The sequence below is a fragment of the Lissotriton helveticus genome, chromosome 2_1 (assembly GCF_964261635.1).
Source record: "Lissotriton helveticus chromosome 2_1, aLisHel1.1, whole genome shotgun sequence".
NCBI lineage: Eukaryota > Metazoa > Chordata > Amphibia > Caudata > Salamandridae > Lissotriton > Lissotriton helveticus.
In genome coordinates this window covers 53,545,884-53,570,520 of record NC_136059.1, presented here as the reverse complement: position 1 = coordinate 53,570,520, position 24,637 = coordinate 53,545,884, and the positions used below count along the sequence as shown (strand labels likewise).

The window sequence follows — 24,637 nt, the reverse complement described above, 5'->3', positions numbered from 1 at the left end:
CAATGGTGCCAGGTCTAACAGGCACTAGTCTTTGGAGCTTGTGTTATTCTGATCTTCTCCACCAAGTACAACTTTCCTCCCCTTGCAGAAACCTTGTGCATTGCACTCAGGACTTGGGACGACTTCTCATCCCACCTCCATTGTGGAAGCGGTTTTACTGCTTCCCTTGACAATAGGTCACCGACTATTTCCAGAGGTATCCCTGCCCGGGACCCCACCGCCCCCCTCGGCCCCCGGCCCATGGGAGCAGATTTAAACATACTTAATATAGCACAATGGGAAAAGGATGCTCGTGAATGGATTTACCACTGTAAATTCACCCTCGTTTACATGTGTAAGTTCACTTTACTGCTGCAAATGACTTTGTGAATCACAGATTTGGTGTAGCGTGAACAGCCATAATTTTAGCGTTAGAAGTAAAGGAAATCAAATGCAAGGCCCACACATCCAGTCACATTAAAAAACTAAAAGAGACAGTGTGTAGAGAATTTTATTAATTCACAGGTTACAATAGCTGGAAACAAGCAGGCACTTGTGTTAAAAGAGAAAGTAGGAATTTGGTACATGATTTAAAGACAATGCCCCACAGCCACCAGGAAGCACACATACACTTTAGTTTAGAGGGTGAATACAAAGGGCATTAGGTTTACACCTGCCTGGCACAGCACATCTGCAGATTGCCTGCCCAGAGCATTAATGCAAAATGGAGTCATGTTCAGAAGACGCAGTGGGGGTTTGTTGAGTTCTAGGACAAAGGTTCTTGAAAACATTTGGGTGCAGCGGTGAGCTTTGTGGAATCCCTTTGTGTTCAAGTGTTGAGGTAAATGGCATACCTGTGACTTCTAGGGTCGAGGTATATGAAATGCAATTGAATTTAAGGGTCAAGAGATATGTATGCCTTTTAGTACAAGAACAGAGCTATATGAAATTACTTTGTGTTGGGGCAAATGAGGCAAATGGCATGACTTTCACTTCAAGGCTCGAGGTATTTGAAATGTTTTCACATTCAATGGTCAAGGTATATGCATAACTTTGAGTTTAATGGTTAAGGTATATGGCATTCCTTTGAATTTAAGGGACAAGGTTTATGACATGCCTTTTAAATCAAGGATCTGGGTATATGCCATGTTTTTGAGTTCAAGTGTAGAGCTTTATCAAATGTTTTTTCAAGCACCAAGGTATGTGAGGCATATGAAGTCTTTAAGTTCAAGGTCCTGGTATACGACTCATCAGTGAGTTGTGTGCAAGGTTGAAGGAATATGGCATTCCTTTGAGTTCAAGGGTTGGTGTATCTGAGTAGGTAGCATGCCTTTGTGGTCAAGGGTTGGTGTATCTAAGTATGTGGCATGCATTTGAGGTCAAGGGTTGGTTCATCTGAGTATATGGCATGCCTTTGAGGTCAAGGGTTGGTGCATCTGAGTATATGGCATGCCTTTAAGTTTAAGGGTTGGTGTATCTGAGCATATGGCATGCCTTTGCGTTCGTGGGCTGGTGTATCTGAGTAGGTGGCATGCCGTTGTGGTCAATGGTTGGTGTATCTGAGTAGGTGGCATGCCTTTGAGTTCAAAGGGTTGGTTCATCTGAATATATGGCATGCCTTTGAAGTCCATGGTTGGTGTATCTGAGTATATGGCATGCCTTTGAGTTCAAGGGTTGGTGCATCTGAATATATTGCATGCCGTTGAGTTCAAGGGTTGGTGTATCTGAGTATATGGCATGCCTTTGAGTTCAAGGGTTGGTGTATCTGAGTATATGGCATGCCTTCGAGGTCAAGGGCCAAGGTGTATGGCATGCCCGTCAGTTCAAAAGCTTAAATACGTTTCATCCCTTTCAGTTAATGGGTCAAGGTGTATGCATGTCTTTTAGTCCAAGAACCAACATATGTGGCATGTGTTCGAGTTCAAGGACTGAGTCATATGGCATGCCTTTCAGTCCAAGAGCCAAATTATGTGGCTTGTCCTCCAGTTCAAGCAAAGGTATATGGAATGCCTATGCCCTGACAGGCAGATAGATACGTGTGACAGGTTTGTGAGTTAAATGGCAGTGGTGAATGGTGTCTGTGAGTCCAGGAATCGAGGTTTGTAGCATGGCTCTCATCTAAGGGTGCAGGAGGTGTCAAGGGCACATGGATTAAAGGAAAGCACCATCTGGAAACCTTTCAGGTTCGACTACAGAGAGATTTGACACACTCTTGACTCAAGGTTGGAAGCGCCACACATGCCTGAGTGCAGGGGCGAGCCAATAGGGTACATCTGTGACATCACTTAAATAGATTCCTGCAGGATTTAAGGACAACTTTCACTTCAAAGAAGATGACCTTGCTTCTCATGCTTTGGAGTCAGACAAGGGAGGCATCTGAATGGCTTCTAAGCAGTGCCTCATTTATAAAGAAACAAGTGCCAAGACTCTCATCATGAGGCCACTGCAGCTTGCACCACCATTGTCCTTGATATGCTGCCAATCATAGTACTAACGCAACTACTAACCATCACACTCCCAGAAGTGCGACAATTTAGACTATTTCAGTGCCCCAAAGCTATAAGAATGGCTTGTTAGCAGGTATTAGTCATTTTAATGTATATTGAATTAATAAATAACTGTGGTTGTGGTCATCTCTAAATTAGCCAGAAAGTGCCACCTTGTGGCAGATTGTCACAAGCGCAAGTGTTGACAATTAAGTGCCGGTGCCAAGCACCAGAAACCACCGTCTCAACTAAGCACTGCCTTCCAGGATACAAGGACACATTTCACTTCAAGGTAGATGATCTTTCTTGACATGCTTTGAAGTTTGGCAATGGAGGTATCTGAATGGCTTCTAAATTCAAGGTCAGCACCATCGGTATCACAGGAAGGTGTTTGACATGCCCTGGCTCCAGTGTGTAAGGCCATCTGATACAGCACTAAAGGACCACAGTGTGCTGTGTATTAGCAGCTGCAACACACAGTACACTGTGGTCCCATTCTCAAAGGCTGTCAGGTTAGTGGCAGTTTAGAAGGAAGCATGCCTTTGTAAAGATACACCTGGAGAAAACGCAGGGAATGTATCATAACTGACATAAACACCCAAGCAAACAGGAAAACCTCTTTCACCCTCAAAAACAGCTGATCACTTTGTAACTTAAGTACAATAAAAAAAGTGAAATAATAAGACGTGTCAGAAAACTGCCCTAATGAAATTCCTACGCACCCTTTTGTGAAAAAACACACATTTTGGTTGTGTTTTGTTACTTGTTTTAAATCATCCCAAATGTCTGTTAATTTTATGATGGAGTTTCCTCTTTTACTCTAGGTTTCTCTGTGGGTTTAGTTACTGCTTCTGGCAAGGCGCGGATGGCCTCGCCCAGCTGGCAGTTGATGGCATTGACCCGCGCCTCTACACTTTGATCAAACTCTTTCTTCTTGGAAATGACCAGTGCTTGAATGGCCTTCTGGGCATCCGTACAGCCATCCTGTAACTTCTTGCGCTCATCGTTGAACATCGGGCTTGAGGGGTTCATGCTGATGAGCCTTCCTAAGGCGCTCACGCGGTCCATCAGGTAGAGCTGGGACACCTCACAGTAGGTCGCGGAGATCATGTTGACCAGGTTGGCAATGTTGGTGGCTTTGAATGCTTGGTTGTACAGCATATCCTTGACAAAGTCATCAGTAGAATAGTTGGGCAGGCTCTGAGCACCTTTGGCGGTCTCCAGTAGGTCTTTGACAGACACAGCGAGGCAGGACTCGATGAGATTGGATATCATCTGGAAGAAGCGGATCATCTTCTCCCACTGCTCCCGCACTCTCGCCAGGGCATCCAGGCCTTTGATGAGCATGTTCTTGGCTCTGGTGAAATCAATCTCCTCCACTTTGAAGCTCCTCATTTCAACCAGGATTGCTGTTAGCTTCTCGTTTTCTTTTTTGAGGTTCTCAAATGACTGTTGATACACCTCCTGAGTTTTTTCTAACTGCTGTGTGGCCGTCTTCACATTGGCCTGTGCGTTTTCTGCTGCCTGGGTGCCCGCACCTCCACCTCCTCCACTCCTCGCCATCCCCGGCGGTTTTACTTGGACAGGTGAAGCAGTCGTCTTTGTAGAACAAAACTGTATAACTTTTGATGCTGTGACAAACTGTGATTTTATTTTTTCAACTATAGGCTTCAAGGTGCTCTCATCGGTGTCTTCAGATGTGGCAGCTCCTTCCAACTCTTCACAAACTTCAATAGCCGGTTGTAAAAAACTTTTCATCTGTGTTTGCGCCTCACAGGCCTCTTCACTTTCTATGTCGTTCAACAGAGCAACTAAATTTTTTTTTAGGTAGTTTGTCTGAACTTTCTGATTCTTCTCATCATAAACCTTTGTCATGTCAATAGAGTTCTGGTCTTTGTTTAGGACAATTTTAAGGCTATCTGCCAATGCTTTCAGCCGTGAACACTTGGAACAAATACTGTTGGTGCTCATGACTGCCTTTGCGTCAGACACAGCCTCCTTGTCACCAGCTGGATTGACTTCATCAGAGCCCTTTTTCTTTTGATCAATGTTTACGCCTAGCTTGCTTCCTACAACAGCTGTTGCAACCGTAGTTACTGTTTCAAAGAGGGTGCTCACGATATTGAGGCTCATCGTTTCCCAGGCGGAGGGGACTTTCTCCATCGCTGTCTTGTAGGCATTAGTTGCTGTTTGTAGTTGGGTTTCAGTTTTCTTCTTAAACTCTTCTGCCAATTCCAAAGATTTGTTTGCAGCTGCTTCTTTCAAAGTCAGCTGCTCCAGGGCGATCTTCACGTCGGTCAGTTTCTTCTCGTAGCCCGCCTTTGAGTTCTGACAGGCTTCCAGCACCTCCTGGATTAGACGGATGGCATCTTGGAAGCTTGCCTCCACAGCCTTAGCTAAATTTGTGCATTCAGTGGCCAGTGAGAGTAAACTGTTCATCTGCTTTGGCAAGAAGGTTTCAACGATCTTGATTGGCTGGCTCAGAGTCTTGACTATCTGTGTATTGGCCCTTGGGATCTGACTTGTGAGGAGCCTGATCTGGTCCATGTTTTTGTTTGCTGTGTTGAATGAAAACCAGGCTGCATTGCAGACCTGCATTAAGGATGCAGAAAAGGATTCTGGGTATTTCATGTACTTAAAGCCATTTTTTGGTGGATTCAGGTTAATAGAGAAGTCCCCCTGGCCTGATGAAATGGCTGCCAGCTCTCCCAGAATGGCGATGGAGATGGGGGCGGGCATCAGGAACTCTTCCCAGTTGGCGTAGGGTTTCATCATCATCTCAGTATCCCTCCTGACGTCTTCAGCTTTGCTTACACTCTTGATTGCTTCATTAAGATTAGCAGCTGATGTTTTGCAGTCCACATCTCTCCTGCGCCCTAGAGAAAATAAAACGTTAGCATTAGCCATAGGAAAGACACCAAAACATAATGTGACAAAAGATTATTCAGAACGAAATGGAAGTCACTGCTTGGCATTCACTATGTAAACCCCAAGGGCCCGATTCACAGAACTAACTTAAGACAAAATCCTAAACTTACTACTTTTGGTATTCACAGAAGTTCGGATTTTGTCTTAAGTTTGTCTTAAGACAGACTTAAGACAAAATCCTAACTTAAGTCTGTCTTAAATCTGTCTTAAGTCTGTCTTAAGACAAACTTAAGACAAAATCCTAACTTCTGTGAATACCAAAAGTAGTAAGTTTAGGATTTTGTCTTAAGTTAGTTCTGTGAATCGGGCCCCAAGTATCTTTTTCATTTTGAGCACATAAGCTTTTAAAATGCACAATTTCATGTGTTCATTGCCTCGTTAGTTAGCACCTTGATGCCTTCTAGGGTGATTAGCCACACTTTCAAAATCCTAATAAATTGAATTCTCTCAAGCCAAAGAGCGAGAATGTGTCTCCTCCCATTCCTACCCCAATCCATGACACTAAACGACTGAAGGGCCATCAGCAGTGGACTCTCCAGTGCAATTCATTCTTGTTTCTTGGAATTCTGCTAATGGCGGCCCATGGAGGCTTCATTGGCCAGGCACATGGTTCTCGCCAGGTCTACAGAGGGCCATCCGTTGCCACCTGTATTTTCACTAAGTCAGTCCTTCTCAGAGTCCTGTCTTTGTTTTTTTTGTGTTATAATTTTTTATTACTATTTCATGTTAAAAAACAAGGCATATAAAATATATAACAGTATACTAGTCCTATGTGAAATAAATAATAAATTACACATACTCATTTCAATATACTATGGAAAGGAAAATTTGCAGCATGTTAATTACACTGTCTAATTATATAAACATTGCATTAGATAAAAGACACTATCTGTAGGTCAACACATTAGAAAGTAAAAAGGTAATAAATCATGACAAATATAATAAAATCGAATTTATACAATAGAAAATTTAAATAAGATAAGAGAGCGATATGTATATATTATAAGAGAGGATAATATTCCTGTATTTGTTATTTATATTTGAGGATCTACAGGTAGCATGCAGGAGGTCTGTGTTTCGTGCAAAGGGAGACTCAAACTGTTTCGGCATGTGAAGGTTTGACTGTAAGCAACAACAATGACTGGAATCCTAGGTCAGCAAGCAAGGCATAGTGCTGACTTGCACACTGATGTTCACATTTAGAAAATGGAGATTTTAAACTGCAAAATGTCCGCATGGGAGTCCCACGGTGGTTCACTGGTCTTTGCCTGCCACCCAGAGTATGAAGTGCTGACCCAGGGACACACACCCAAACAGCTCAGCACAAAACCCTGGTAGACCTCTTCCTTGGGATGGGACTTCTTGCCCAGTTCTCCTCACTGGCCCTCACCTGGGATCTAGGGTGCTCTATGAGGGAGTCCCTCTACACCTACACAATCTCCAAAGCAATGTACTCAAAAGGAGAAGGATTGCAACATTAGAAAGCTTATTTGATACAGGGCAGCTATGCATCCAAGGAGGGCCCCTGGAGGAGGAACAGGTCTGTGGAAGATTTTCCGGAATGAACAATGGTGAGGCATGGGGGTTCAAGAGCACTGACATGGGCAATGCATCTGCACACGGCCCAACAGTTTGTTAACCATACTGAGGCAAGTATACACTGCTCTAGTACATTTAAAAAGTATTCAAGCTGAAACAGGGCTTGCACAGGCCTGGTAACATATGTTATGTTATGTTAAGTTATGTTATGTTATGTTATGTTATGTTATGTTATGTTATGTTAAGTTATGTTATGTTACAAAACATTTATATCGCGCACGGATACTCAAGAGTGTCCCGGCGCGGTTTATGGACATACCAGTAGAACATCAAAATTAAGTGGCTTGATTAAAACATACAGTAGGGAGAGCTCTGTTTGTTATAATTTATGAGACTGAGTAAGAAGAGAGATGATACAAGGTAAGGGACTTTTAATCCCATCTATCAGCATTCTAAGGTGGCAAACATCACTTACAACTCAACTTTTACCACGCGATGCTTTTACATCGCAACTTTTACAACGCAAACCATTACAACGCATAGCGCTGGGGGGCGCTCTAGGATAGGGAATATATTTAATTTACTATCCAACACCTTCCCTACTATCCACGGGGACTGGAGTTGGAATAGTAAATTAAATATTTCACTATCCAGCACCCCAAAGCGCTATGCGTTGTAATGGTATGCGTTGTAAAACACGCGATGTAAAAGCATGCGTGGTAAAAGCATGCGTTGTAATGTCGTACGTCCTTGTAAGGTAGCTGCTGGACTCAATTCTTGTATCCCAGCCTTTTGTGGTAGTGTGCCACCAAATCTGGTCTCTTGCTTAGCCACAACACAGATACAATGGTAAAAAGTGCTACAAACTGCTAGGTATGGCACAATAGCAGACTTTTCCCCAGAGAAATGCACGTTTGCTATTCAAACAGCATCCGATTAATATTAAAGTCAGAGAAACAAACAGCAAAATTACCAACACAATGGAAGAAAATTACCTAACATTGGTCGACCATAGTTTAGGAGAACCAGAAATATCATTTTAAAAAGCTTTTAATTCAAAAGCACAGAGAAACCACATAGCACCAGTGGATCCAGTTGACGTAGACCGAGGCACAATTTAAGTCTGGCTGAGGTGGAGCAGAACCAGAGGAACTATTCATTCCAGGAACTTCTAGGTCAATCTTCCCCCTACCTTCTGCTGAATGTTCTTCAAGATGCCCCTTTCTTCAGCTTTTTATGTCTTGAGGCTAGAGGAGAGCAGCTGGGCTTACCCTTGAGACACCCTCCAGGGCAATCAATGATAGAAGCAGAAGCTGGATGGAAGGCTCAGTCCTTCTCCAGGCAGATAGCCGACATCAAGCCCACATCATCTTCTTCCTCCATCTCCTTTAAGGTTACTTGAGGGTTCGTAGCATGTGGTGAAAAGAATTTCTCATAGGGTTTATATGTCAGTGAATTGTGACAAGACATACTCCAGTCTTAGGACATTTCTGCTTAAGTCTCATTTGCACACTGCAAATGAATCCCAAAAGACCCTTTGAAATGTTAGAATCGTTGGGAAATGTGGGAAATCACCTGGAAAACGAATGGCGGCTGGTTCAGAGACTCTGCTTCCTTCTTTCTGGAACAGGAGCACGGTGGGAATGCCAGCAGTACAAAAAACCTTTTTATTATGCAAGCATGCAATCCTAGAGGTTTGCGGCAGTGGCTTGTGTGGAAAGGTTCTAGATAGGTATGCAGTGATCACCCCCCCAGCCTTCCTGCCATCGCCACATGCCCATTGTCCTTTCACAGGTCATTAGGGGCTCATTACTACCACAGGAAAGTTGAGAGAGCCTGGCAGATGGACATCAATTATAGTCTTGACTCTTGCAGGAAAAATCAAGTTAGAATAGTATCAGTTTTCAGTACAGTTAGCAAACTGTACACCATAAACATAGGGCTTTGAGTAGGAACACATAGGGTGCAGTTGATATCTATAGCTACTTCCAATCTTGGCCTATTAAAGCTACTATTTTCCTTCACAAGAAGGCCTTCACAATAAGAAACTATTATTAGCTAAACCAATGGATCTCGCCAATGCAAGATCTGTGGGTTATGTCAGTGTTTATAGCTTTGCGAGTTTCTGCACCTGCCTAACATCCTATGAATCTGGACAAATCACTTTGATATCCTGTTCCTAAAAACAGAAATGCAACATTGTGTATTGTTGCTGGTGCTCATGTAAAAACACTCAGGCCATGTTACAGCTATATAAAAATTCACAAATAAACATAGGGAGTGGATAAAAATATTGGAAATGGGGTTTGATGTAGGCAGGACTGAAAGAGCAGTAGGGGGCTAGTGGAGATGCTCACAAGGGAGGCGTTAGGAGAGCAGGAGTCGGGTTATGTTGGGTCGACGTTGCGCTAATAGAAATGTCCTAAAAGAAGAAATAGTACCTCAATCACAGTCCAAGCAGCAGAAGGACACTAATAAAGTTTAATCAATCTGTACCTGGTCCATGCTCCACACAAAGAAGAGGAAGTGATGCAAGAAGTGATGTGTTGCAAGCGCTGCCTTATTAGAAGACAGCAAACAAGAAAGATTATTAAAGCACAAATGATAAGAAATATGCGGGCTAAAAGACTTTTTTGGTATAGTTTTTTTTAAGCACAAGAGAGTGTTGTCATAGCAACATTGCTTGCGTGTTGCCTGCAGGTGCAACCTAAAAACTACAACAGTCTTGGCAATGAAGTTAACTTTTCACTGCAGGGACATGCCACTGTGCATACTGTCCATGTATCTACTATTACATTTTGTGAGCATGGAGTCTGGTCCAGAGCTCGCTAACATGAAAAGGAGGCTTCTGAAAATCTAAAAAAGTGGTTTCTTTTAAGATGTGTTGGTTGCATAGCTGGCTGCAGATGTCCAGACTTACAATTGCAGCCCTGAAATTAGGTTTGTAGAGTTAGTCTTGTGGGAAATGTTCAAATGTAGGTTTACCTTCAAAAGGAGAGTCTGGGGTAAAACTTGAATGTAGCAACCTGCTAGTGGCAAAGATGGGAACTGAGAAAAATTAGTAACACAACTATCTAAGGCTGCAACAAATGCAGGGATGTGCAACCAGTACAGAAAGTAGAAACAGCATTTGACTCTTTATAAGTACATTAAATAAAATAAAGAAGTAAGGACATAAGAATGTTGATTGTGTTTCAGATGGTACTGAGACAAGCTGCCTTTATTATAGAATACTGATAGGTCATTAGTGGGGTCATATTTGTCCTCACACTGTCTGTAGGAAATGGGTTCTGTCAAATTTTTTTTTTTTTATGTGAGTGAGTCTCCCCAAATGAGTTTTTTCTGTGCAAAGCGACTGAGAGTTCAACCAGTCAGTGTTTTTTCTTTTAAGAAAGATGCTATGGGCTGGTTACTCTTGAACACGTAAGTGCACACATATCCATACATGTGCGGGCTGAGCCTGTAAGATTAACATATAGCACAGCTCAGTACACACACACAAATAGCCTGTTGCAGAAGGGACCATTCAGGGATAGGTACCGATCTCATAATGCGTGTTGGTATTTGTAGAGTAGGTCTGTACTGCTGTACTGCTTTACTGAAAAGGTTGACTGTATTGTATCTTATAGGCGAAATCTAAAACAGTTTCACTATACTTAGGCCTAGAGAAGCTGTTCGGGTATGACTCTCAGGGTAAACATGTATCAAGAGTGCAGATCTACTGTAGTGTCACTTTTGTGATTTCGGTACTCTTTATGGCACTTTGAGAGTGTTCATATGTCCCTGGCTCAGCCATATGTAGATTCCCAAATATTTTTCTCCCCTACTGGACCATGTTCATTACTCTGCTGGGCAGCAGTAGAATCAAAAGCCTCCCCCACACACAAAGCCAGTTGCTTGTGCTTGGCCAAGGTCTTAGGCAAGATAGAGCAAATGAGGGAGTCTGCATGTGATTATTACCTCTTCATACTACACCTGTCCTGGGCAAGCTCAAGTCCACAGAAACAAAGGTGGAAGGTTAGACCTCTGGAGTTCCCTCTGGAGGGGCTACCATTTGATGTTTCAATAGGGATGGATCAGCCCATTGTGTAAGCTGAGTGCAGGGCTGAAGATCTCAGGGAACATCTTTCGCTGGACCTCTGGAAGTGGTTGTGTTGAAATGGCGCAGAATGCTGTGTAGGGAGGTTGGGGTGTGGGTGTAGTCATGATATGTCACCTTAGGCTTGGGCAAAATGTTCCAATCCAACGTTCCAACCAGAACATACCAATGCCACTGCAAGAAAACCCTGCAGAAGGCACACACACTTGAGAAGACACTGCACCTAGGACTGGCACACTGGAATATTGGCCAGCTGGAAGGAGAGAGGCCCCAGAACCTCTGCAAGGATGACATTTGGAGGCTATGAAACTTCAGCTGGCACCCAGAATTTGGATGGGGCTCACCAGGGCCAATGGCGCTGGCCCACTTATGCCCCCTTAGGAGAAGAGTGTGAATGGAGCTCCTAAGGGACCCTGGGTGGTTACCCTGGTACTTCTCTGTACGGGCTACTGACTCTACAGACATAGAGGTGCATGAGGCTGAGGGTGAGTGCAGCAGATTAGGTGTTCTGCTGTTGGCTGTGGATGATACCCTCGTAATAGGAGGGAGCACAGGCAGTGCAAATGTCTTGCGAAGAAAGACTTCAAAATAAAGCTCCAGGAACAAGAAGTAAATAAAGCCAGGATACCTGAGAAAAATGAACCTGGTGGCTAAAGTTGTCCACTATGAGCAAAACTACGCTTTATCTGTGCAAACCAGCCCTAAGGGGCCAGAGAAACTAAGGAGATAAGCCTTGCCCCCAGGGGTGAGAGAACTGAGAACAGAGTATTAAAACTATCCCAGGGGCCAGTGCAACCTCCAGAATGCATTGTTATGGTAAGGAGCATGTGTGGGGCCCTTCTCAGTGATCACTTTGACCAAAGAATTCAGGATTGTCCCAGAGGACCCCATCCCGCCTCAAGGCCAAAGATGAGGCCGGTGCTACTAACTCCACCATCTGGCTGGGCCAGGAGGGGGCAGACACACATGAGCAGCCTTTCTTATCCAAGCTCCACTCAGGGGGAAGAAAAGTAACATTCTGACACAGAGTAGTGTTGGGCGGGGGAGCCAGCTGGGCAGTGAGGGAGTGATTTCCTGGCATTGACCCATCCAGATATGGCACTGGGTGCCTGGGTTAAAATGGGTATCTGAAGGTAGGACAAAACACAGCATGAGTCGGGTAAAGGCAAAAAAGATAAGAGATGTGTCAAAGCTGCAAACAAAATATACATGGGCCCCTCAGCTCCTTGTATATTTGCTCCAAGGCAATGCCAAGATGGCTGAATTTTTTATCCACACAAAAACTTGGGCTCTGAAGGCAGGGATGTCAAATAAAACTAAAACCCAGTTTAAAGTTGGCCCTGTACCCACAACAAACCAGGAGACAGAAGTCTTGTGGGGAAAAGCTGTTTTTTCAGCTACTAGGCAAGGGATATACAAGAATTGTTTTGGCACCCTGTTTGCTCCCTTCCAAGTGTGCCAAAGTGATACATGTGGCCCGGCTAGACCTGTCAGGAAGGATTTGACATTGTGTTGCCAACAGGATGGCAGACCTCAACCTTCAGAGCTCAAAGGAGTGATCCCTGCTTATTCACATCAACCTTTCACAGTGACCAATGTAGCTCTAGGAGACTTTTTACATCTCATTCACACCTTATTCACTCAAATTACAAGCTGGAAGAAAGCTGGATAGTTAATGAAAATTAGTCTCCTGAAACTTCAGGGTGGGAAAAGCGAACTTTTTTAAAATTGTCTTTCCTTACTATTTAAATCCACCACAATCATTAAATTCGATTTCAAATAGCAATTAAAAATAATTGTATCAATATCTTTCTAGCTGGTCTCATTCCCAAGATGGCAGAATTAGTATTTTAATCGGTTCTCTTATCTTCTACATAGAACAGCTAGGTCTTCCACAGTAAAAATAGCGTATAGGTCTTGTCACTGTACGGACATGGTAACATTCATTTTCTGCATGTCATACTTTTAAATACCATGCAACCTGTCTCATGGGCTACAAAGCCTACATAGGGGTGCCATAGCAATATTTAGAAGGGAGATTTTTACATGTCAAAAATAGTTTTTTAACAGGTCACACTGCAGAGTAAAACTAGAACAGTCAGGCTACAATGATGGACATCAAGCCATGCATTCCTTGTTACACTGGTGGATGACACAAAAAGTACTGCATTCCACAGTAATTTAGCGAAGTAAACACACCCACCATGAATTAGCTAACTCCTATCGGTTTTTGGGGTCAGAGCACATACACTGGGCAATAGAGAGTAGTAGTCTCTCAGGGTGCAGAATCTAATGTCCAACAATAAAATACAGCAGACAAATGGGGCTGACAACGCAATAATTAGCATTTTCTCATCCTTGGTTTTTTAAACATACTTACAATACGGGAATCATAATACATGTTAATATATATAATACATATTAATAAATATCCTTAAGGGATAGATTAGATTGTGGTGGTACCCTGACAAAGTAAGTAGGCTTTACATTTTATAAATGTGCCTTAATAAATTGGGCCCAATTCAGAATGATAAATTTACACTTTTTGTAAGTTTACTAGTTTTCGGTATCCACAAAGGTAAACCAAAAGTCAACTTTACTACTTTTTGGTAGTCACAAAGGTAAAATTAGAACAAAAATCTAACTTGATTACTTTTCAGGATTCACAAAAGTAAGTTACTACTAGTAAAGTTAGACATGTGTTCAACGTTTATCCTTGTGACTACCGAAATGTAGTAAAGTTGGACTTTGGACTAGGTTTCCCTTTATGAATACTGAAAAGCTAGTAAAGTCAGACTTTTGGTCTAGGTTTACCTTTGTGTATACTGAAAACTAGTAAACTGACACAAAAGTGGAAGTTTACCTTTGTGAATCGGGCCCATTCTGTGTATTCATGTGTGTAGGAGTTCTGTGATGTATGTGTCTGTCTTCCTGGGATGATGTTATTTGTTAACTAATATGTAGTATATAGTAGTGTGAGTGATAAAGTACTTCCTTTTTATAAGATAAAGCACTGGCTGAACAATGATTAATTTAGAGGCCACACCACCTTACTAGCACACAGCACCTCTGTTTAGAAGACCTTAGAAAGGCTCTTGTTCACTACCCTGAGAGAATCATGTGATATAATGATGTATTTGGTTCCCAGTAAATGGAATGTGTGGACTTATCATTTGCTGAAGTGATGCTACATTAATAATGTGCTGATCAGTAGCTCCCTCCTTAACTCATCCCACTATTGACATCTGGATCAGATCACTTACTGTAAACGACAATTGGGCCAGAGTTGGTACTTTCTACGAAAGTGAACACGATTCCAAGGATGAAAAGGAATTTCTGGGACCCCATGATGTTCTTGGATGCTCAGGTATCAGTTTCTTTTACCTGTAGAGAGAAGGACAGAGACATTCATACACTGATATTGACAAATACAATTTCAAAATATGTAAAGGTCCAACAACAGCAGGAAATGGGAATTCCTGAACCGAGACAAGATGTAAAGGGAACAGAATTAATACTCTCTGGATGTGTCTGTGATATTGATTTGCAGTAATATGATGCAATGATACCAGTTGTGTTGCCTAAGCAACCCATATGTTATGTATGGACTTATATTCATTTGTATATGGTGTGACTCACATCTCTCTGTTCGGGGACACGTTCCTGAAATGTGCTTGCCTTGTTCCTAAAATGCGTGGGTGTCATTGTTGAAACACCTGATGGAGGGTGTTAATGCCAGTGCATGACATGGTTCCGGTCACATGTATCGCCGTACACGATGTGTGTCACTTTCTTTGTATCACATATTATAGTCAACTTGTATTACTTTATGTGGTGTGTCACTTTCATTGCATGCTATGACATGTTGGAGCCAGTTTGGTTCATTCAATTGGACAATTTAATTGCATGTCGTGGAGTTGCACGCTGCTTTTCACCTCCATTGCACATCAGGATGTGTAGGCGCTACATACGATCATTAGCAGTTTGAATGGGTCCATGAAGGAAAACCTATGAATGTTGTTGATTCTTAAAAACTGCGACATGTGCTTGTGAAGTGAGACATAGCGGTACAAAAGGGGGTGGTGATGGACAGAGCATCTGAACCAATCAAACACTCACACCCAGTCAAGAGATCTATTACCATTCTTTAGCCCACTCTGCCACCCCAGTTCAGACATGGCCATATGCAAATCAGTCTGACCATGTGCCTCATGGGAACAGTCCAGCCCAAACTGCCAAGCCATGCCTTCCCTGGACCGGAATCAAGCTTCCTAGGACCGGTTTCTGGCATTTCAGCCGTCTTCAGCCAGGCTTGCTTGAATCCAGTGGAAAAGAGAGTAAGGGACTCACATCTGAGCATACCCTGCCACACTTATGGCGACAAAGCGGTACAAAATGGGGTGGTGATGGATGGAGCATCTGAACCAATCAAACACTCACACAAGTGAGACATGGCACAGAAATTACAATAAATCAATTATTCTATTCCTCTGATTCAAGTTTTTTGGGCACCCCTGCGCTTTTTAGTGCAACAGATACATAGTGATACCCTCACATATGCATTTCATCAGCTCAGATAACTTGCCCCTGTCACTGATTTTGGGGAATAACATAAAGATTCTGGTGTTTGAAGCACAATTATCCGCCTTGTGTGGTAAATACGATACACTTTTCCCCTTCTAAATTCCAACCAATTTTACCAGCTGAAATTTAATGAAGGCCTCCATGGCTTATACAGCATCTAAAACCAATATGTGGCTCAAAGATGCTGTGAAATAATAGTTATGGTTGGACTCGAACCCTAAACCAGCTGCCTAAGTAAATTCTCATGGAAGCTGCAAAGTCATCCCAACGTGTCATTGAGTCAGCATGCGCAGTCCGGTCCTTGACGCAGAGTATACGCAGCACATTTGGGGCGTGGCCCTGAAACCGTGAGGGATAATATTTCATTTATGGATCACTGACATATTATCGACGACACAAATATCGAGATACACAAATATCGAGTCAAAAATATCGATTGACAAAATATCGACTCCCTATCTTCAAACAGGTAAGTACCAAAATATCGACTCCAAAATATCGACTTACAAAAATATAGACTGTCAAAATATCGATTTTTTTAAATGTCTTAAAATTAAGTTAAAACTAATATAGTAATAAATATATTTAATATAAACTTAGAAATAATTAATAAAAAAATGTAATTTTAATAAATAATTTATATAATTAAAAAAATGTATATCACCAAAAATTACACACACATATATATATATAAACATATTATTAAAGAAACATATATAACATTTTAGAAAATGTTTAAAATGTATTGTTACAACTATAGTGAGTTCAACATTAGCAAAAGTGTTGGATAGCGTAGAGGTAAAATTTACTACTCCCACTCCAGTGGGTGCAACAGTAGGGAAAGCGCTGGATAGCGTAGAGGTTAAAATTACTATTCCCACTCCAGGGATGTATGACGTTACAACGCATACTTTTACAACGCCTACCATTACAACAAAACTTTTACAACGCAAAAACTTTTACAACGCATACATTTACAACGCAAGATTTTACAACGCATATACCTTTACAACGCATACCATTACAATGTAAGTATTGGTAAGTATATAATAATTTTTTGAATATAAATTAATAAAAAATATTATAATATAATTTAATTTTATTAAATAAATTTAATTTAAATGTAATTTTACTTTATTTTTACAAAGTACCCCTGTACCCCAAAAACCCAAAACTGACCCTGAACCGTAAAAATACCCCTTTACCCATAAACTGAAAACTGACCCTGAACCCTAAAAATACCCCTTTACCCGAAAACTGACCCTGAACCCTAAAAATACCCCTTTACCCCAAAAACTGAAAACTGACCCTGAACCCTAAAAATACCCCTTTACCCAAAAACTGAAAACTGACCCTGAACCCTAAAAATACCCCTTTACCCCAAAAACTGAAAACTGACCCTGAACCCTAAAAATACCCCTTTACCCCAAAAACTGAAAACTGACCTTGAACCCTAAAAATACCCCTTTACCCAAAAACTGAAAACTGACCCTGAACCCTAAAAATACCCCTTTACCCCAAAAACTGAAAACTGACCCTGAACCCTAAAAATACCCCTCTACCCAAAAACTGAAAACTGACCCTGAACCCTAAAAATACCCCTTTACCCAAAAACTGAAAACTGACCCTGAACCCTAAAAATACCCCTTTACCTAAAAACTGAAAACTGACCCTGATCCCTAAAAATACCCCTTTACCCCAAAAACTGAAAACTGACCCTGAACCTTAAAAATACCCCTTTAGCCCAAAAACTGAAAACTGACCCTGAACCCTAAAAATACCCCTTTACCCAAAAACTGAAAACTGACCCTGAACCCTAAAAATACCCCTTTACCCAAAAACTGAAAACTGACCCTGAACCCTAAAATTAAAATATTTATCAATTAATCAATTATAATTAATTACCAATTATATTTTAATTAATTACCAATTAATAATTAATTAACAATTAATTCTAAATAAATATCAATAAATAAATTAACATATTTAATTAATTATAATTAAATTACTTCCCACCCTATTCCCCTATAAACCCACAACCCGCTACAGAAAATAAATTACTAAAATTAAAATATTTATCAATTAATCAATTATAATTAATTACCAATTATATTTTAATTAATTACCAATTAATAATTAATTAACAATTAATTCTAAATAAATATCAATAAATAAATTAACATATTTAATTAATTATAATTAAATTACTTCCCACCCTATTCCCCTATAAACCCACAACCCGCTACAGAAAATAAATTACTAAAATTAAAATATTTATCAATTAATCAATTATAATGAATTACCAATTATATTTTAATTAATTACCAATTAATAATTAATTAACAATTAATTCTAAATATATATCAATAAATAAATTAACATATTTAATTAATTAGAATTAAATTACTTCCCTCCCTATTCCCCTATAAACCCACAACCCGCTACAGACTTATATTACACAAAAAATAAAAATTATTATTAACTTACCTTAAATTCGATATTTTTGTTGTCTATATTATGTCTAGTCGATATTATGTCCATTCTATATTTTTGATTCGATATTATGTCCATTCTATTCGATATTAATTTTCTCTAGTCGATATTTTTGTTGTCTATATTATGTCTAGTCGATATTATGTCCATTCTATATTTTTTACTCGATATTCTGTCCAGTCGAAATAAAAGACTCGATATTATGACTGTACACCTTCATTTATATAGAGCACTAGCCCTTTTTATTTTGTTTCTTTTTTAACCCCTTCGAGGCTGATGACGAGCTCAGCTCGTCATGAGTTTTACCTGCCGTGCGCTCATGACGAGCTGAGCTCGTCATGAACCGCGGGGTTTTTAAAACTTCAGCGCGCAGCGGGAAAAACCACCACGCGCATGAGGTTAATCATTTATATTGAACATTAAATTACGTTAACCACATCTAGGCCCAGAAAACCGATGGTTATGGAAGGAAAAAGCAATCAGAAAACAATCATTGGCAAAGCTAATATGTCTGCACTTTGCTTCTAGGTTGGTTATGTTTTTTGCAGTGGCCTCCCGACAACGTCGCTGGCACTTTTTATTTTTACAAACTACCACTGCAAGAGGGCTAACTGGCAGGGCGGGCTCAGGTATGGAAGCAAGCTTCCCGAAGAAGGTATCAGTGGTTCCATGGAGTGGGAAATTAGCACAAAATGAAGATGCGGAGGGGCACTGACACCTATCGCAATGTACTCCTAGGAAGGTGGTTAGGTTTGAGGAATGGTGAGGGAATGGAAGAGAGAAACACTGTTGCCTTCTTGAGAAGTTCTGGATTTATGGGATGAAGATGGTATGATCCTTGGCTATTGCATCCAGGCTGCGATTCATCGCACATTGAACTGTGGGTGTGGGACTAGATTAGTGGAGTTTACCCGGGACCGCGTAGCTCAAGGGGGCATGAGAAGAGCTGCTATGAATGCGGTGGACCTGCAGTGGTCGCGGAGGCCAACGACTAAGAAGTGCACAGTTTTGGAACTAATCACTCAAAAAATGTTGCTACTCCTGTATTGGGAGGTACATCAATCTCTTGAGGGGTAAAGCTCTTAGGGTGAGGGTGCGCCAGTCTGGTACTGAAATTATACGGGGTTACCCAATGCGCTCTTAACAGTGAAACATATGTTATGTAACATACAACAATTAAATACAGAAAAAACACAAAGCGACTGAGAGTTCTAGGAAACTCCAGAGGGAGAATCGTCCGCTGGAGTCCTTTATTATGTCAAACAGCCAGTACATGAAACATCAATCATGAAGGAGTGATGATCCTGGAGTTTGGGGGTCATGAATCACTTCAGGAGTGAAGTTCTTAGGGTTAGGGGAATGCTAGTCACTTTATGGGAGACATTTTTGGGGTTCAGCAGACATGGATCCCCTAAAGCAGGGCTTAAGTGGGATGAAAAAACAGGGTTCTTTCGAAGGGGCGTGGTCAATGTAATTAAGGGCGTGGCTTAAAAACACATAAGCTAAATATCTGTGCTTAGCACAGTGTGCCGCCCCACTTGTATTTTGCTGTTTCTGTCATTTCATCCAGATGTATGATACAAGTCACATCATACCTACAATTCAGGACTATTGGCTTTGTCAATGGTTGTTAGTTGCATAAAATAAATAAGCAACAACTATGGCTTGTATATAATATTGAAAAAGCTTCCATTTACAGTCCTGGTGACACCATAACAATGTTTCTGCTCCTGAGTTTCAAAAAGAGAAAAAATCCAGAGAGAAAATGACTCTTTAACCCCTTAATTGCTGCCGTCGGCCAACGGTCGTCACGGCCACTACCTCCCCAGTGCTGCGTGCGACCTTTGGACGTCCATTCAGCACTAGTTCCAATGGACAGCGCAGCACTGGGGAGGGATTTACAACGCTCTTAAGGTGTTAAAGGATTTCCCTTCCCCCTACAACGCTCACCTGGCATGACGTCATGCCGTAACTTCTCCACTAGTGAGAGGTGAGCAGTGTTAGCATGCGCACATCGATGTGCCGCTGTCACTGCAGTCCGGCAATAAACTGCCCGCCTGTGCCCGGGCACAAAACAGAGCCCGATAGAGACCTGTTTCGAGGCCCCGTTTAAAAAACTGCCGGTGCTCAGCACCGGTGAGACCCGGCCCACTTAAAGCCCTGCCCTAAAGTGTGCTGGTATCAAGCTGTGTAGGGCATGAATCACTTGAAGTGTGCAGTCCTTAGGGCTGTGGGTGCCCAAACACTGAAGGTGTTAGATACTGTGGGGTGCGGGACACCCCTGAGTGAAAGGTGTATCAGCCCCTCAAACAGTCAGCCTGCTCTTCTCCATATTTCCATCTGTACTTGGCAGGCTGTGTGTGGCCCTGCGGGGAGGAGTGGAGACAGGACACTGGAAGGGGATACTCCCAGCTATTGCAAGGGAATCAATAGAGTTCCCTGCTTGTCCAAAATGTTTACTTAGTAGGTTTGGATTCGATTTATATGTTTGGTACCTTGGGGGACAAATTCTTTTGTTTGATTTCATCAATTTATTCATTTTTCCTTTGGAGTCGCCCTCTTTGCTCCTCTCAGAATTCTTGGTGTTCTTGTCTTCTGTATCTTCATTTGTTAATTAAAAAACATTATTAAAATGACATGCTGCTAATGATCCATGTGCCTTGTCTGGATCAGGATCTAAGCAGACATTAACAATACCGGGGTGACTGGGCTCAGAGAGAAGCGCAATGTCTCAAGTGCTAGCGCCTTCTTCTGAGGGGCAGGACGCGAGGACATCCCTGGACGCGCAATGTCTCAAGGGCTATCGCCTTCTTCTGAGGGGCAGGACGCGAGGACATCCCTGGACGCACATGAAGCGCTGGCCTTGGCAATGCATCCTCATGGGTCCAGGGGTCAGACGGAAGGACAGGAGTGACAACCATTCCATTGAGCCATCATGCATGCTCAGGATAGGATCAGCAATCTGGCCAATCAGAGTCCTAGGATGCGCCTCAAGGCTGCAACCGCCTACTGGCTAGACCCCCCTGCACTTCTACAATGCTACTCCCAAGAGAGTAGTGACCACAGACGCTTACCTCCTGTCTGATGGCGCGAGGGCAGGTCCCACTGTGGCCAGCTACTCTCCAGGGATCTCCCACCCTCAGTGAGTGAAGGTGTCGGCTCTCACTGCCTCCTGCAGCTCTTTTCAGGGGATTGCGGTGGGTTAGCCACACTCAGTGAGTGAAGGTGTCAGCTCTCACTGCCTCCTGCAGCTCTCTTCAGTGAGCTCCGGTGGGATCCCTCCCACCCTCAAAGAGTGAGGGAAGAATCTCTGTAGATATAGAGCAGTGAATGCAAATTAGAAGTAGGCTCCGAGGCAAAGAATTCATGACGTCACTCACCAGCATCAACTTCCTGCCCTGCAACTTTAATCAGACGGACGAGAAATCTTACAACCCGTACACATGTTTTCAAACAAACACAGCCTCTCCATGGCTTACACCCAATATTGTATCCAGTAATATACAGCGTCGTAAAAGAATGAAGCAATTTCATGCAGTATGAAAATATACAAAATAGGTTCAGCATTTTTATTAAGATTGAAAGTGTCACTCGAGACGATGTTAGGTAATTAAACTGGACATTAATTAACCCCTAAAAGTAGGGACTGAACAGCTGCTCGTTCCATTTCTAGAAGTAAATGAGGCAGTATTGGAAAACGTCCAGGAGAACCTTAAAAATGTGCTCATTTTCGAATTGTGAAGATTCTGTAGCACTTTCGCCAAGCACTTGGCACTCATTTCAGCTGTATGGTAGAGGAGTGAGGGCGAACCGATGAAAAAGAGCAGAGAGCACATACAAAAACAAAGAGAAAAACCGCAGTGTCACAATGTGGCGAAAGAAAGTAAGACAATGCCATTTTCAACAGAAATATGCGAAAAAGGCAATGAAACAGTCGCAATAAAATGTTGCTAAAAGTCATGAGTTTTCAGTGATAAGTTGCAATTACTCTCTTCGAATGAATGAGAGAGGCAAGAGCCAGGTCCGGTATGCATTATCGTGGCGGAACGCTGTTCAAATGTAGCACAAACAGCAGTGCTTAATTTGAACCAGTGGTTTCCGGTGCTCGCCACCAACACTTAATTGTCAACACTGGGGCTTATAGCACGAACTTGACACAAAGGTACTGGAGTGATTTTCATGAGCACTAGTTAAGGACACATTCATTTTTGGTAGGCACGGAAACATAAAGTGATTTGCCCAGAATCACGGGATGTTGAGCCTACGGAGAGACTCCAAACTGATGCCCCATTTCCAAAGTCACCAGTTCTGACCCTTACGCCACATCTTCACTTGTATGGTTTTATGGTTAGTAGTTGGTTATGTCATAGGCCACGCTAATAGGAGCAATGGGCTGGTGCAAGCTGCTTCCTGACCAGAGCCCTGGCATTTATTATTTCACAAATTAAACACTAACAAAAAGCAGTGTCAATCAACTTTTGCATGCAAATGGGTTTTAGTGCTAAAAGTTGACGCAAGTGTAGTGCTAAATACGTATGCGTTAGGTAGCAGCCAGCCACCGATGATAACAAGAAAGATTGATTGAAGCAGGGAGGACCCTACGAAAAGTATACTGTACAAAAGTCACGCAAAGTGCCAGATCTGGCTCTGCGTAGAGTTCTACCGCCAAATACAACGTCTAAGATTTTCTCAAAACAGCCATAGACTGCAAAAGCACAAAACTCTGCACTGCGCTGCGTGACAGGGAGGGAGCCGGATAGGGACATATCTACAGAGATATGGCACTGTTTTACCTTCTCTCTAGCGCCGGTGCGTATTCTAGCTGCAGAGCGCCAGGCACACACCTTTGCTCCCTAGTGCTAGGGTGAATGTATAATATTACAACGTATACCTTACCGCGCATAACCTTTACCACGAATATTCCCTTACCACGCATACTTTTACAACGATTTTCGTTGTAAACGTATGCATGATAAGGGCATATTCCTGCTAAAGGTCATTTCAGTCCCCTTTTTAAAAATATTTTTTACATTGAGTACCCACACATGCTCCGCGATTTTACCGGTTACTTACAGTTCATGTTGATTCTTTTTTTCATCTCGCTTGTTGTGACGTACTTATCATTTTTCCAGTACTCTAGTGTAATTCCCTTCCAGTCACAAGACTGAGGCACGTAGTGACGGCCGCGCCGGGTGGCTTGCAGCCAAGATACGCTTCAAAATGCTTCAATATCCTGTCACTTTCTACGTTATGTCCACATCTTTAAATTAAATCCTTGTGCATTTAAAACACGGTGCGTTTATTTTGGGGGGGAGACCCCCCCCAAACCCCATATGCTTTTCACACTTTTTTTGTGGGGGCAACCCCCCCAAACCACCATTTTTAATGATAGCCTTTACCACACATGCCTTTACTACGTATCTCACAGTGGAGGTATGTGTGGTAAAGGCTATTCGTGTTAACCACGCATGTGTTGTAATGCATGCGTGGTTAATGTTATGCGTGGAAACCGCCGCGTTTCAGTGGCCGTTTCCCGCTAGGGTGTGTTCCTGAGTCTACCATAGGCTGTGTACTGGAAAGTTACCCTTCCAGCACAAAATAGTATTTTTAGACAAGCCTTAAAATGTTTCCTTTATTTTGTATGTGTGCTGCACAGAGCAAAGTCGGAAAAAGAAGGGGAAATAAAAACATTTTTCCTTTTAATGCCTCCTTTCAAATGGCATTAACTGTTGGCACTAAACGTACAGTTTGTAGATAGGGTTTTGCGTTAAAAGGCGTGAGTGGTAGCATCAGAACACCCCTGTACCACCATGTAAAGCACACCTGGCACTAAATAATGCAAAGCAGTGCTTTGCATTTCATTTGGGGCAATTTCCAGCGTAAAATAAGTTTTACAATGGACAGTAGATAAGGAAAAAACATGTTGTGTAGGTTAGTGTCACTTTTGTGATGCTAACCTAGTGTAAAATATTTGTAAATCTATCCCAAAGAGGCCCAGATAATATGAGAAAAGAAAATTAATTAATTTTCTAACGCAATCTGTTTTATTTCCATGACATATCACAAAGTGGAGGTTGTCTACAAGTAGCGACTTGCGCACTAAACTGTGCTTTGATACAAATTTCACTCACCTTCAATCGTTGTTCTTTGTGTTATAGCGCAATGTTAACTCACGTTTGGCGTTGAACAAAAAGGGCATTTTTAGCACGAGTGTGGCCAATGAAATCGCTGGTGGGGAACAAGTAGTAAACCCTTGCGGAGCTGTTTTTTTACAATTCGCACAACACAAGGCGCAGATTTTCATGTTGTAGTGCTACAACCTATAACATGTTGTGGGACCACAGGGTCAGGTATTATGTGAATAGTAGTGGTGCAATACCGTACCTACACCTGTAGGGGTTGAGTTGCACAGCGGCATTTGTACATTAAACTCCAGGGAGGTGCTAAGAAGTGCAGTTAAGCTTTCAACAAACCTGCTGTGGTTTTTTCACAGATTTTATTATGGATTTCCCCAGTGCCTGGTGATACA

General features: G+C 42.1%; 1 protein-coding gene across 1 annotated transcript; it reads right to left on the bottom strand.

The window, feature by feature from the left end:
• Positions 1 to 472: 472 nt before the first annotated feature.
• On the bottom strand, positions 473 to 21,384 carry LOC144817705 (uncharacterized). Its single transcript, XM_078674466.1, has 3 exons — positions 21,183 to 21,384; positions 14,295 to 14,415; positions 473 to 5,341 (listed from the first exon to the last, which is right to left on the bottom strand). Exons 2-3 carry the CDS (start codon positions 14,377 to 14,379, stop codon positions 3,261 to 3,263), a joined length of 2,166 nt encoding a protein of 721 aa, XP_078530592.1. The 5' UTR covers positions 14,380 to 14,415; positions 21,183 to 21,384; the 3' UTR covers positions 473 to 3,260.
• Positions 21,385 to 24,637: the final 3,253 nt, after the last annotated feature.

Coding starts and splice junctions, on each gene's coding strand:
- LOC144817705 (XM_078674466.1), bottom strand. CDS start 14,379: ATGGGGTCCCAGAAATTCCTTTTCATCCTTGGAATCGTGTTCACTTTC. Junction 5,342..14,294: donor TGGCCCAATTGTCGTTTACA/GTAAGTGATCTG, acceptor TATTTTCTCTAG/GGCGCAGGAGAGATGTGGAC.